Here is a 16076-nt window from a genome sequence, read left to right as displayed (position 1 = left end):
TTTGCAACTTTACAGATCTTCTTTATGCACCAAGAGCTTGTAACACTCCAAAGACAAAGGAAAAATTGAAATTGCATCATATGACCCCTTTAATGGCCACAACAGCTGCTCATTTATGGCACTTCCAGGACGCTTTGCAGACAAGAGGTCTGACACTAGACAGCTGGCACAATGTAATTAACATCCAAATAAATTCACAAGAGCAAGTATATTGTTTGCACATGTTTATTTACATTAAAGGCAAAATAACTGAAATAATAAGGGCACAAGTATAGATCTGGAACTTCTTTAAGTCTGTCTAAATATCATTTAGTAATTGCAATGTCTTCTGGTCCATATCCTTTCCTTAGGAAGGTGTGCTAAATACTGATTAATGTAACATAAAAATACTATACATATTTATATATTTTGCTATTGCATTGTGGAGTGACACTTTCATAGACTTTTCTATACTGCTCTGATTATATAATGGTAAATATTACAATAACATAGCACAACAACAGTGATCAGCAATAATGATAAGCCTAATACTCACAATAAAAATAATAAGGTCATATAGATCATAACACAGTCTTGGAGGTAAGAAGTGGATTATCCTTCACCTGAAATGTTTGTCTTTTCATCCTGAAATGCGAGGCAAATGTTGATCACAATAATTAGGAACCACAGTTTGCACAAATCCCTTCACTCGATTGGGATGTTCTCTTTTATTCTGGAGGGCAAGGACATGTACCATTGAGCGTATTTTGCAGTATTAAACACGTATTTATACCGATTTCATCAGGCTCCGAAAATTCTTCAAAAAGAACACAAAGAATGGCCTTCTCAGCTGCCATAGTTGCAACTCTTGTGTCATCAGAACAGTGTGTTCAACGCATCACCGTTTCCGTTTAAAAAACGTTTTGCACCGTTATTGTCGGGGCTGAACGCAGCCCTGTTCTCGAGTCGACAACTCGCTGATTCAAATGATCCGTTTAGTGCGAGTCTCCAGTGAACTGAATTCACAAGTAAGAACCGCGCGCGCGCCTGATGCTGCTAAAAGTAAGTTACTAATGTCGAATTTTAGTATTAATTATTGTAACTGAAAATCATATTTAGGTCAAAACTGTCAGTTGTTTGTGAACTAAATCTGCTGTAAAGGGTGATCTATTTAAGCCCACTGAAATGATTGAATGCAGACACATCAACATCAGTGTCTCTATGTTTTAGGTAAAAAACCGAAACATTAAAATAACACAGACTAAATAAAATAATTCATGCCGCGTTCATATTCCCCGCTGCCGTAAGGTTAACAGTTGTATTAAAATGCTACGCATTTAGCCCTATGTGACGTCTGTTTTTTATTTTTCACTCGAGTAAAATTGAAAAAGGAGTACTTTTACTTTTACTGGAGTAATATTTTATTATATGTATCTGTACTTTTACTCAAGTACTTGATTTGTGTACTTCGTCCACCACTGCTCAAGTGTTGATCAATGATGGCTTTCAGCATCTTCATACTACTTGGAGTCATTGGGCCAAATCACTCCAGCTGCTCAAACACAACCCCTATGTTTATGGAGCCCAATAAAGCATGATTTCCTCCAATCATATTAAATATGTGTTTTAAAACAGTGTCATTAGAGAAATGACTACACTATGTGCAAGGCTAATATATCAGGCCTGGTCTCAGTCATGGGTCGTGTCTCTGGCAATGGGCTTGGCCCGTAAAGCATTAGATCATGGGGTTTGGTGTGCCCAGATGATATCACTGAGAAACCATCGTCTGGAGAAGAGAAAGCTGGATACTAATACTTACACTACTCATGCTAACCTGTTACGACTAACAAATAAAGCTGGTCATGTCACATTCACAGTGAATATGAAAGAACTAGCTTGATTTGTTAATTTTGTCATCGGTTACTTAATCCAAACCTGTATGGACAAAAGAAGATATTTTGAGAAGTCTCTCAGTGTTTTTCTTCCATGGGATCTGATGTTGTTTAGTCCCCATTGGCAAAATGATTTGAAATATCCTTCCAAATATCTTCTTTTTATGTTCCACAGAAGAAAGAAAGTTTTGGAATGACATGATGGTAAGTAAATGTTGACAGAATTTTCAGTTTTGGTGCACTGTCTCTTTAAAACATCACATTAAATCATAGAAAAGTATTTTTTTCCAAGTTATAAAAAGTATTTATGGCATTTTCTGCTGTCTGTGCTGTTATCTGACCCTCATTTCTTCCTCCGTTTGAAATGTTCTTCTTTAAACTTTTCTCAATCTTTCTCTCACTGTAGCACACAATGTGGGATCTGTGTATGTTTGTGAATGACTTCATAAGCAGCCACATGTGAGCTTGATAAACTGTGTGTATTTTTGGCAGCTTCGAAGAACTGCGGACCTTCTGTGGTGGTGCATACTAGTGTGCCCTTTGGCATCCAGCACCTGGAGGAGGAGAAGGATGCGGTACAGCCCATCATCCTGGAAGAGCTGAAAAAAGTGATGCCAGATCTACCTCCACCTGACAGCATCAAGTGTCAGAAGGGGAGATACTCCCAGGTGAGACAACATTAGTCTGTGTGTGAGAATTTGACTAAGAAACTCAAATGTATGCTACTATTCAAAAGTTTGGAGTCAGTCAGAATACACAATCTTTGCTCTTTTTCAAACTTTAGAATTACTTGGCCTGAAACAGAGTTCACTTTGAACTTGATAGAGAGGTTTATAGATTCTTAAACTGGGACACATAATAAAAAATATTACTTAGTCAGTATTATTATCCCCCATTCCATCCCATCCTGGGTCAATCCTTTATAATTCATATACAGTTCATTATTTTTAGATTTGATTTATATTTCATCTAATTTCTTTTAGTTATTTTATGATCTGCTACATTTTGAATTATCTTTGTGAGGCTCCACTGTAGTCTGTGTGAATATATATAACAAGAGTGAAACAGAGATGTTTTGGCTTATTCAGGCAAGTGCTACTAATAGAAGCCTCCCTTGTTTACAGCAGAAGACATTCATTTTTAATTAAGCCAGGCTGATAGTGTCTTCAAATCGCTCTACTGAATGAAGAAAATCTTCTACTATCTTCTTTTTAAAAAAATCTTCTTTTTAAGTATTTTTGTCCGTCTCTTCACAAAATGGCCGTCCTTCTAGAGTCTCATCACGTCTCAACTGATCTTCCAGAGTCTCGTCATGACATGGCTGCCACGGCTGAGTCCCCGGCCAAAGATGGCCGCCACGGCTGAGTCTCCGACTGTCTGTCCTGCCACGGCCAAGGAGGCCATTCAAGAACTCTCTACTTGTTCTGTCTCAGGCAAGTGGTCTGTCCATGGCCCCCCGCTCTGCCTGCACCGCCATGGCTCAATTGGTTTGTTCTTGTCTTGTGACCCTCTTGTTTGCTATAAGTAGCATCATGTTAGTCACGTCTAGTCTTCGTTTATTGTTTGGATCACTGTAAATAAACTGCACTTGGGTTCTCACTTACGCTCGCCTTCAGTGGACTGAATTCGTTACACCTTTTTTCCAACAAAAAAACATCTAAACTAAATAAGATTTACTCAAGAAGCAAAGCTGCATAACATATTAAGACTTGTTTTCAAATATTAAGACCTGCTTTATTCTTTGACAAATATTTTAGTTCAGCATAAGCCTCATTCAATTTTGTTAGAATTCTGCTTAAAACAAGTAATAAACTTAAAGACACATTACCTGTTTATTATCTTGTCTAGTTTTGCTTCTCTAATAAATAAGGAATAAAACATATATTTTTACTAGAAAACAGACAAAATACAGATTAAGAAAAAACTAGTTTAACTTTTTCAAAAGAGACAAATCCATACTCTCCCCCCACTCACTTGGCTCACACACACACACAATCTTACAGTAGTACTTTATGCATTCACACACTGTGTGGGACTGTGCCCTTTCTCGCACAGTTGCATTCTCTCTCAAACACACACAGACGTTCTCTTTCGAAGCCCCCACACTCTCAGCTCCTCTGTGACACACAGCACTGGGCCTCAGTTTGAGGTCAGAGGACACAGAACATCTGTGTGGGAGCGCTGAGCTCGCTGAGTGCCAGAGAGTGGGCCAAGGCCCGTTTAGACAGCAAAGGCGGGAACACAGCACTTACTCACACACACAGACACACACACACACCTGTGCACGTGCCAGTTCCCGGTCAAACACGCAGAGGGCATGGAGCAGGAGTCGGTCTTACAGTCATTTGCCACATCACCGTTTGCTGAGCATAAACCGGCAACACACACTCGCACTCCCCACATGTCAAAGTCATTGACTTCTCTGGACTCTAATGGCTGGAAAGACTCTTCATGAGTCATGACTTTCAATCTACTGTAAATGTAGACTGCTTTTTTCAACAGACACTACATTGTTGGAGCACAGAACATGTGCATTCCTTTTTTATCACTCATGCTTAATAATACATAACTTCAATTCATAATTAAAAGGCATGGTGGATAATGCACACTCAACCTCAGTCATTAAAATCTGGTGTGGTCTAGGTGTAACATTAATATCGTTTAAAAATGTGTAGGATTTAGGGCTGTCAATTAAATGTTGATTTAATGTGATTAATAAAACTTACAATAATGTACTATAAAAAAAAAGATTATATCCAAAGACATTGTTTGGAAACAATAGTGTTCAAAATAAATAGTGTTTAAAAAAGAATAATAATTAAAATAACAAATAGTAATATGAATTCACCATGACAAAAGTGTCAGCAAAAGGAATAAACCTACATTTTAGTTTAATCATCAAGTTGCAACCCTACATATAACATGTAGCACTTATTCAATGTAGTCTGGATTTTATTTTCCTGTACATCTCATAGTTTTATTCATGAGGGCGAAGGCCTCGGCTTCTACCAAGTTATGGGGGAATTTGTGCCAAAATATTAGAATTTATTGAACACGTAATCTTTAACACCACCATCACAAATTATCAAAAGCCAAACCTTTTCTTCTCCCTTTCTTCTGTAAATGGATGACTATACATTTACCATACGTTGGCATTTAGCATTTTGAACAGATGTGCGACCGATTTTTGGGTCACTGCTATAAAAAGGTTGGCATGACTATTTCATAACTTAATGGCTGTATTTGTAAAAAAGTGTTGGTTCTACAACTCCTTAACTTGGGAAAAGCCCTTTAATTCTCTTACAGGAGTAGTTAATAATTGTTTGCTTAAAGAGATGAAATTTCTCAAAAGAGACAATTTCTCAAAAAAGACAATTTTGTCATAATTTACACCTTAATTGATTTCCAAGCCTTTATGACAGACCTTTCATTTAGGGGTAAACTATCCTGTTAGGAGTTATCCTGCAGTTTGATGCACCAAAGTTTTGACACACTGGATCTTTAATGTCTGAATTTACACCAGAGGAACGCGGAGTAAAACAGATTTAAGGAGGTTAAGGAGTTCGGGCTTTCTTACTTCAGCGTACCTCTGAAATAAACCAAACAATTTGTTCTTGGCCATGTTTCAGGCTAAACGTTTATCAATTGATTTACACAAAGATTACCATTTAAAGATACAAGAGGGGAGGGGGGGTTTGGACACAATGATGATAGCGCTCGGTCTGTAAGATGCCAATTGAAACCCAGGAAATGGATACTATTTCCTTCGCTCTAGTGCGTTGCACCTCGATGTTTATCTGGCAGAGGGTTGGGGCCGGCCGAAGCCTTTGTAATGGGCCGTGCAGGGAATGTGTTTACTCTCAGTAGTCATTTACATGCTGCATTTCTACATTTAAACAATGTACAGAGACACTGTTCTAGCTGTGGCTCTTTTCGAGTTATCTGCAAACGTGTGTCAGATTTACAGTGAGGACCTGTATCGCTGACTGCCCACACTGTAGAATACATACATCATTTTAATGAGCTACAGAGGCAGTTTATAAAGAAGATCAACCCAGATATACAGTTTACAGTGCAACATGTCTGTCCTCTGTAAATATTAATATATAAAAACTACAGAGTTACAGCACATTCAACATATACGGAGCAGCCACAAACTAACTTGCTAGTGCTTAACTTTAAAAACTTACTTTCAAAAATGCCTAACTTTCAAAAACCAACTTTGAAATATCTAACTTTCAAAAAGTATTCTTCAAATAATTAACTTTCTGAAAACTTTTTTACATTTTGTATTTGTTTATTTTACTTTAAACCAGGGCTTTGACAAACTTTGCTTTTCTAGTTTTAAGCTGGGTTACGCACAGGTCACACATACCATGTGCTCTTTAAAACCCACAACCCACAGACAGTGAATATCATCCAAATTCTGCTCAATTTACCATCAAGTCTATTCTTGACTCTGGTTGACCCAATGAAGGCGCCTCCACTGCTATTAAAAGCTCTATATTTAACCAAATATATTAACAGCCCTTTCCCTCCCCCATCTCTTGTGAGAATCTCCCTTATGAGGAAACAAAGCTACAGAACAAGCAGGCACCTAGAACTGTAAATCCTGAAAGTCTAGTGCTGTCATTTTGTAGTATGCATAGATATAATATACATCTTTATAAAGAAACAAGCTAATTACAACTGAACTCGACTGCCAGTGATCTGCATTTTAATGTATGTAACACAGCAGAACTGACTTTTGAGAGCACTGTTTGTGTTTCAACACAAATAAAATAACTATTATTATTTATAAAGACCCAATACTTTTGAATTATGAACAGAAGCATTATTAACGCTTTTCTCTCTATTCCAGAATAGTAAGAATATTAGGCCTGTAAGTCCTGCATCGCTTTAGTCTTCCATGTATTCTGTAGCTTATAAAAATGAATGATTTTGAACCATCAGCATGAGGCACTGCAAGTTTGGATGATTGGCAAAAGTAATTTTCACAAAAACCTGACACTGAAATGGATATATAATCTCATTAAATTCTTAAAGTCTTTGGTGAGTTGTGCTGAAAAATTACATATGGATGGACAGTCTTTCAGCCGTCCTCTCCTTCTGTGCCTTATAAATGAGTGAAACTCTGTTTGCACTTTAGGCAAAATAGTATTGCCACAATATTTTCCACTGTTGTTGAAAAAGAGCCTGGAGTCCTAAAGCTACAGTTTTGTTTTCCTGATATTGAATAAACCACCAATAAAGGAAGACTTTGTCCATCTAAAGACTTTTTGCTATAATCAGTTTAACATTTTCCATGGGCCACATTCAGTTGTCAAACAGGTCTGTTAGGCAGCATTCAGAAGTGTGCTGTATTTTAGTACTGTCATGCACGCCGACCGACTCCACACCATCTTGCAATCCAACCATTCCTATCTATGATCTCTTGAGATTTTTCAAAACATCACAACTGACCCCACATCTCACAATCACCACCCAAATATCATTGGTAGATAATCATTGGTTTCAATACTTTCAATTAAAATTGTTTAGTAAGATGCTCAGTTCATTGCTTTAAAATATGATATATATACAGTATATAAAGAAAATACAAGTGGCATGAAATGACCAGTCCAATAAACAGATCCAGTTTTATGCTATGCATTACCCACAGAAATGTTCCACATAGTGATATGAACACAATACTTTCAATGTGCATTCATTTGCATACCCACACACATCCCAGCTCAAAGAGAGAACAGGCTCTTTTCACTTTTTTTTTTTTTTAAGTAAACTAAGGGTTAACAGCTCTATTCAATATCAGAATAAAAATTAGGTTGCATCAGTTATTGGACGCCCACAGTCACTCAATTTTGTTGTTCTCTAATTAGGTGACAAGATCGGTGGCTGATTGCCCAGGGCAGATGACACTGCACTCCCAGCCTCTGCTGGTGTGTGGGGGGGACGGCTTCACACACTCCAATTTCGACGGCTGCATCGAGTCTGCCCTGAAGGTCTTTGAGGTTCTGAAGTCTTCTCTCTGAAAGGGGGTTGGGAAAGTATGCCTTTATTTGGGGTTTTTGTTATGGAGGATGGCACATTGATTTAGATTTAAGCCCCTCCCTGCAGGAAGATGGATGTACTTCACAAAGCACAGTAGAACTGTCTCGCCTGTGTCTGCAGACATACATTTTGTTACAAAAACCAATTATACTGTCTGTGCCGGATGCTGAGGATTAGAGGACAACAGAGCACTGTGCAAGTTCAGTTGTGACTGAGGCAGACGCCTCATACTGGCTTTGATACAATGTCTTGAACTACGGTTTTCTGATGTGTAGCAAATAATATGAATGCGTTCAGTACTGTCAGCCTTCTCCTGTGATAGTCTCAGATTAATAAAGTAATTAAAACATGCTTAAATGCGTCTCTCATGTGGGTAGTTGACATTCTGCGACGTGACATGCTATACTCCAAACTATTATGGTATTGTGCTTTTATCATTAAAATTCTAAATTATAATAATTATAGTAATTAATATGTCATTAATTATTATTATTTAATCATTAATCATTGTATTTTAATTATTTTTAATAATTACAATAAAATATAACACTTCTTTTATACTAACATTAATACCTTGTATTATTTGAAAGACTATGTAAGACTAATATTGTAGTTTAATTAAAAGTTTGTTTGTCAAATTGCAAGATCATGTCAAATTAACTAGCAAAGGCAAAAAAAGTTATTAAAATTAGAAAACTTATAGGTATAACACCTAAAATAAACAATTTCTCAGTAACAGAGTTAAAGTAAGTTTTAAATAATTGTGAGAACTAAGTGAGTGTCGGCGCCAATATCCTCGTGGTTAGTGTGTCGACACATAGTGCAACTGTGCTCACGGCGACCCGAGTTCGATTCCCGTCTCAAGGTCCTTTGCCGATCCCGCTCCCCGCTTTCCTGTCATCTCTCTACTGTTGTATCTCAATAAAAAAGGCGTAAAAAGCCCATAAAAATAACTTTTAAAAAAATATGACCCTAGTGAAAAATAAATCTACTAAAAAGTAAATACATTTATTTCATGCTAAGTACACTAAAAATACATTTACATATTTATTTATGTACTTAATAAAAATACCCTGCAATTGTACTTTTAGTATACTAAACTGGTATACTTAAAGTCTGCTAAATTGGAACAACTAATTTTGTACTTAATGCATTTTAATCGTGCAGAAGTAGTGCTGAAGCCCAACTAAAGATATACTGAAGTATATTTGATTGTGCTAAAGTGGAACTATTGCAAGTATACGTCAGGTACACTTTAAATATCTTGCATTTAAATGCTGATATTATTCAAAGATAATACAATCCTCATAAATAATGACATTAGAACACATTTTAGGCTTAATATTATGGAATGTGCATTGTGCACATGTAGTACTCCAAATATTATTTAAGTAAGTCTTGAGCGATATGTCAGAAAATATATTAATTTATTTGAACTATACTTAGTATGAAGTAAATGTTACTTTTTTTTACTAGGGGAGCTATAAAAGTCAAGAAATAAAGTTAGAAATAAAGTTGTAATTATGAAATATAAAGTTGAAATTTATAGATATGAATTCTTAATTATGGGACAAATTTGCAGTTGTGAAATGTAAAGTAGTCTTTTTTACCAAGGCAGAAATGGGTTTACATACATTCATGAAAATTTTAACCCACAATTTTGATGTTTATTAAAATATGTCATGCATCATCCAGCCTTGTGTAACTGTATGTTTGCTCTGGTTTTTTGATTGCATAGCCCGGGAAGAGCTCCTAGATAATTTGTGCAAATCAGACCCATCTTGCATTTGGTTTTTGAGCGCAGGAGTGGGGGGAAAGTTGGCCCAGCTCGGCTGCCACCCCCTACTGCTCTGTGTGCAGTTATTCTGCTTAGATGAGCGAGAGCAGCCATTGACTGACTTGTGCAGCTTAGTGCTGCTGCATCTGGGCCATAATCTGGGACAAAATGTTTGGCAGGCAATTTGGAGAGAGAGTCGCTCGTAATCCAGCCGTAATTACAGCCGGGTGGGCCCGGGTCCCACTGCACAGCTGGGCCTCAATCATTCTCTTTCTTGACCTCTCCCTTTCTCTCTTTCTTTATCAGTTACTCCCCCACTTCAAACTGCTCTTCTCACTACTAATATTAGCCTCTGTGACCTTACCAGGATTATATTACTCCCCTCCTGACATACAGCGCACTATATCATCAATACAGCGTCAACAAACCATCTCAAGATGGATGGGTTAGACTCGTCTACACTTTGCATTTATCATGCATCCAGTTGCTTAGAATGCTTTCTCTATTTTCTAAAGGTACGGTCTTTTTTTAACACAAATTCACTGCACTGACAGATATGAAGCTGTTTCTATGCATCACTATACTATTGAAATTAGAAAATAGGCTCCATTTTCACTTTGACTTTTCATGTGATCTCATACTTTCAGACCTACTGTATGTATGAGTATATTTTCTGAATGTCTTTTATTTGTGTCTTGCTTTGAAGAGATTGACCATGTGCCGCTGTGATTTTTCAATAAAAAGTAGCCATCCATGTCGTCTACGTTAAACAAATACCAAGGCCAGGCTTCAGCAAGTATTTCATGCGGTAGTGCGGCAATACTTTCAGGAACAAAGTTATCAAGAGCAACATGTTGGAAAGGCAAGTCTCCAGCTTTCTTTGATTTAAAGGAATTAAAAAGCAAAGGTTACACAGATAAAGCTCATCCTTTCCGCTTTATTATATATGAATAAAAGCCCTGTGTATGTCTTCCTCTTTCTCTAGCTGTGCTGGTCTGATCTGCTAGAAAGAAACAGAGAGCGGCAGAGAGAAAGAGGGAGGCTTTACTCTAATGGATACATTATTCATACAAGTCATCCTGCAAGGAATAGCGCTCAACTGCCTGGGTTGCAAAAGCCTTGCCACAATGTTGCATCAGCCACCTCGCTTTCATTAATACGCACATTACCGTCTAGGGTCTTTGATCTTTTTTTAGCAGTCGATAAAAAAGAATGGGCTATGGTTGAACACTCCATTGCATGGTTGAAATTGTTAGTGATTTGATTTGGGTTGAGGATGTCTGTCCTAAAAGGCTGATGGACAGGCGTCGGTGTAATTATGAGCTGGCGAATGTCGTGCCACTCTCGTGCAACACAGTCTTTTGCTGCCAAGACTCGTTTCAGATGTTCCCCTGACTCCTTTTCGCTTCTTACTTTCATCCCTGTCTGAAATCTTCTTGCTCCCTTTTTCTTTTATCTTCTTTGTTCATCCCTGGTGACATTTCGCATGCTCACGAAGGTCCCTCTAGACTCTTTCTCTTCCCCCCTGACTGTTCAACAGTCCCCCCTTTCTAACCGCGCACGCTGTAAAGCCGCAGAGCACGTAGTCGCAGACACAAGGATCATAGCTCCACTGACCTATTTTTATAGGCTATTCCGACAGAGCGTGGCTGCTGCGCATTCTGGGTATCTGATTTGCATTTTTGCTAAGTCACTGGCAGATGGCACCAGAGCTTGACGAGATAGCGGTAGGCTAATCCCTACCCAATTGACACAGACACACACATACAATCCTCCTCGGCATCATACACAATCCCATCCCCCACTCTGAGGCAGATGAATGGCGGTCATGTGTGCACTCTTTAGGTAGACCCCCCTAGAGCCGGATGAAGAGCCCTGGCATCATACCAGAAGTGCTTAGGCCCTCACTCACATTGAGAATAGAAAGACATTTGTAGCTGGATTCAAGGGCATCACTAATAAGATTTTTCCGCCTTCATATTTGGTTAGCGGGAGAGATGTTTTCTGGGAGGAAATGAAAGGAGATAGTGCCTGGGTTTAGGGATATGAGGATCCTGTTTGTGTGTGTGTGTGTGTAAGAGGCAGACAGGAGATTGGGATGTTTAGACTCCTCTCCCTCTCTCACATCTCTAGGGAGCTCAGGCTTGTTTAATTAGAGGGGTGGTGCTACGGATAATGGCCACTGACGTCATCGGCCCCTCTTCTCGCTCTCCCGCTTCTCCTCACAGGCCCAACAGCATGGCTTTCTCAGCAGTCAATATACCCAAAAGCTCTCTATTGATATGGGAGGGATGGCTTCACTCACATGGCAGCAAACTACCCATTGCAAAAGGCTGGAATACACTACATGACTTTTGTACAGATTTTACAGAGTCAGTCTGCAGATGTTGGTCAGTCAGAATTGACAGATTTTGAGGGAAATCGCATAGTGTATGATGGGCACAGACTTGAAAGTCAATCGTTTAGTGTTTGATGTCCAGTTTTTCTCTGTAACCATTTACATAGTCGGCAAGTGTGTGATATGCCTAGTGTTTTTGAATCTGCTCAGAATAGTCACATTATGTATTCTAGCCTTAAAGCAACCAACCCAGGCTCATTGGAAATACGTGCCTGTGGCGACATTTCTGCAAAGTTATATTTCCTTGCTTATTGCACTTTTTGCGACACTTTCATAGTGCGTGTTCATTTTTCCAAAACATGAATCTGGTAATATTTTATTATGTTAGTTGTTGTAAAGTACCACCCACACTGACTATACCCTACCCTAAACCTAAATGAGAGCATTAACAAAAGCAAACATGAGATAAAAACACAGTTGCTGAAGCAACCATGCCATTTTTTTGCTTGCTTGTACAAGTCTTTGAGCTCTTTGACTATGTTTCACAGGTCTCGTACCAAAGCTGTACCATGTAAGCTACCGAGCAAGTTTAATACATCAGTAAAGCAATACATATGGACCTAGTTATGTGATTCAATCATCAAAATGTATTTGTTTATATCATGCGCTGTTTTGTAAAATTATATCGTACAAGGAACCATGCGAAAATAGGTCTTTATTAATCGACAATCAGACCTGTAACCATGATTTGTGTAAATTTCAACTGGAAATTGCAGTGAACTAAAATGTACAGTATAGGTAAGTTTTGTTTTTTTGGAATATTGCAAAGATGTAGATAGAGACATGTATTGTATATACAGTGCGTTGAGGTTGCAAGCAACTTTAGCTATAAGGCTTAACTCTTTATCCACAGATACAGGTGACTCTAATTAGCCTAGCAACTCTCTATGCCCATTATATTACAGTACTTAAAACAACACATTTTCAATGCTACTGTAGTTAGATTCACTACAAGCTAATAATAAAATGTAGCTTACTAGATTGATGCTATTTTTTCAATAGCAAAGCTATCGTCTACTATCATAGTATGTATTTATTTATTCATTTATTTATCTTGCAAGCAGAACCTGTCTTACATTCTCACTATATAGTAAGCGAAAAACAGTATGTGAAAAGAGTTGTGTCCAAATTCATACTGTAGTATTGATAAAACAGTTTGTGAAAAATCCTATTAGTTCTAAGTGCACATCTGGATACTTTAAAGGGATAGTTCACCCAAAAATGAAAATTCTGTCATTAATTACTCACCCTCATGTCGTTCCAAACCTGTAAGACCTTCGTTCATCTTCAGAACACAAATTAAGATATTTTTGATGCATTCCGAGAGCTCTCTGACCCTGCATAGACGGCAAGGATCCTAACACGATCAAGGCTCAGAAACATAGCAAGGAGATCGTTAAAATAATCCATGTGACATCAGTGGTTCAACCGTAATTTTACGAAGCTACGAGAATACTTTTTGTGCGCAAAGAAAACAAAAATAACGACTTTATTCAACAATTCGTCTCCTCCACGTCACCCTGTAGCGCCATTTTGGAGAGTATCACATACATAAACAACGTATGCAACATATGTATGCAGATACGTTGTTTACGTACAAATCAAAGTGTAAACAGCCTATCCGCGTACAGTGCTGCTGACACAGAACAGCATACCTTGGATGGTGGGTAATTAATAACAGAATTTTCATTTTTGGGTGACCTATCCCTTTAATATCCCATGAGGCCACGGGAGAGGAGTTATGAATGGCAGTGAAGCGAGGCAACATGACAAATGTAGTATGTCAGGATTTCATTCATAATACACACTTTTGTGCTATTTGGAACATACTTTTGTAACAGTCACAAAGTTCTTATTCAAGTGAAGTACAAACTCAAACAGTATGTGATATCGGAAACAGGTAGAGGTACATTTTAAATGTTAAAATGTAGTGATGAACAGCAGCATCTACATAAATATTAGCATATAATATTTTGTAAAATTGTTATAATAGCATTTTATGATCCTGTTTGTAAAAAAAAACAAAAGCTAGGTACTCATTTTAAAAGCTGGGCTGCTGTCACTCTGCTAAAAAATGCGTTTAAGTTAGTAGCTTTGCAACTTCTCAGTACTGATAGCAGCATGCCAGCTGTCAATCTGGTATCAGTAGCTGCACATTAAACTGTCATTTCTGTCCACTGTCCTGCCCAAAGACTGGCTCAGAAAGCTAGACATCAAGGTGACTTGAGCACAACCCGTCCAACTAGTGCAAGCCTCCTGCCTGGGCTCTTCTCAGGAATTGTTTTGAGAGTGCAGAGAGTCATTAACAACCCTTATGCTTTGCGCAACGCTAGCAGGATCCGCGCCATCTGTAGCTTGTGAAATGGTGCCACACCACAAAGTAGGCCTTGTCAGGGAAATGTGCGTCCCCGTAGGATGGAAAAATCACAAATGAGATCTCTTTAATATCTCAATTGTTTTAGCAGGAAGAGTGATGCAATTGATCCATAGTCTTACAACAATTATTTTATTTTGTTTACCTTTATATTTTTCCAAAATTAATTTTTGTTGCACTTTTGTTCCTCATATTTTAAATTTGGTGCCTTAACGTAAGGAACATTTCATATATATATTGCCACATGGAGAAAAATAATTCTTTATATAATCTATATTATGTTGCAATAAAATTATCGGTCAACCTGCATTTGATTTATGCCAAAGCCAGTTTCATTTTGTACCCTAGAAATTTTAGGAGAAACATCTGAGAGAAAGTTGGTAATTTAATCATATCTGAAAGCATACAATTTTTATCTGGGTTCTTCTTTTTCCCTTGTGAGTGCTTCTTTGTATCACCTGCAAATCCTGTCTGTTTTGGCATCAAGTCCACAAATGCATATTTGAGTACATGAAATGGTGAACATTTTACTGTAGCATCAAAGGTTTGGTTGTGTTGTCATCATAAAAACATTCTCAGATCAGAGAGCACGGACAACAGATGGGCTCGGAGCTCCAGCATGTCGGGGATGGACAGGCACTGACCACTGCCCCACAGGAAGTGATGGCTCAAAGCCCTCTGTTCAGTGCTGACGTACAGCTCAAGCTGTACAGGAACCTTTGTAAAGATCTCCTCTAAGTGTGCAGATCAGAAGCATACACTGCTACCTTTGGGCAGATGCTGAATCGGCAGTTTGTATGAAACATTGAAAAGGGTTTTGCAGTTAAAATAGGTTGTGCTGGAGGCTGTGTTGGAGGGTACATGCATGGTATGCACTTAATGAGTATTCGTGCATATGAATTGGACTCAGACGTTATGCAAGACCATATGTGTCTGGTATGAACTCAGTGACAGGTTAAGTGTATGTTAAATTGCCTATCCTCTCGTGAGAGAAGAAGAGTACTGAGAGGACTGGTTGTACATGTACTGCGGCAGTGGCACACCCTAACCCTTAACTTCTAGGGGAAGTGTGCACACTCACACTCTCAGGGGAGTGGAGTCAAGTCACACACACACACACACACACAAATGAATGTCTGTGAGCCTGAAACGCCACATGCCTCACTTACTGACTGCAGCCAGACAGTTTTACTCATTAAAGTTGTTCTGTTTTGCTTTTTTTCTAGGGTAATCTAAGATTATAGGTTCATTTTCCATTTAACTTAAGTTTGTTAAAGTTTGTTTTGTTATTAACTAGCATTTTTTGAATACACCTCTGAAATAAAGTAAAAATGTCAGGGTGAAAAACTGTACTGATATTATAAATGATAAATGCTATAAATGATTATAAAATGTCATGTGATGCAGCTCCCCAAGGTATAATAATATTTATAAATTAAGATTAAAATACCTTAAAATATATAAAAAGTTTTTTTTTTTTAAGTGTGTATATACACACACACACACGCACACACACACACACTGGCATGTATTCAAGGGGTAAAGGAAGTATGTTATTTATTTACTATTTTCAGTTATTCAATTAAAACTTTTTAAAAAATATAT

The 16076-nt window shown here is 37.9% G+C and overlaps 1 protein-coding gene across 2 annotated transcripts in view; it reads left to right on the top strand.

The window, feature by feature from the left end:
- LOC107753429 (renalase-like) overlaps nt 1-8268 on the top strand; it is a 65939-nt gene extending 57671 nt beyond the window's left edge. For both annotated transcript variants that reach the window (XM_016569565.1, XM_016569564.1), the window contains exons 5-6: nt 2364-2539; nt 7751-8268. In XM_016569565.1, coding sequence (XP_016425051.1) covers nt 2364-2539; nt 7751-7903 — 329 coding nt within the window. In that variant the 3' untranslated portion in view covers nt 7904-8268. The remainder of the gene's footprint in view (nt 1-2363; nt 2540-7750) is intronic.
- Nucleotides 8269-16076: the final 7808 nt, after the last annotated feature.

Source organism: Sinocyclocheilus rhinocerous, unplaced genomic scaffold, assembly GCF_001515625.1.
Source record: "Sinocyclocheilus rhinocerous isolate Xijiao unplaced genomic scaffold, SAMN03320098_v1.1 scaffold2216, whole genome shotgun sequence".
NCBI lineage: Eukaryota > Metazoa > Chordata > Actinopteri > Cypriniformes > Cyprinidae > Sinocyclocheilus > Sinocyclocheilus rhinocerous.
The sequence above is the reverse complement of the archived record's forward strand: the minus strand, read 5'-3'. Positions and strand labels throughout refer to the sequence as shown.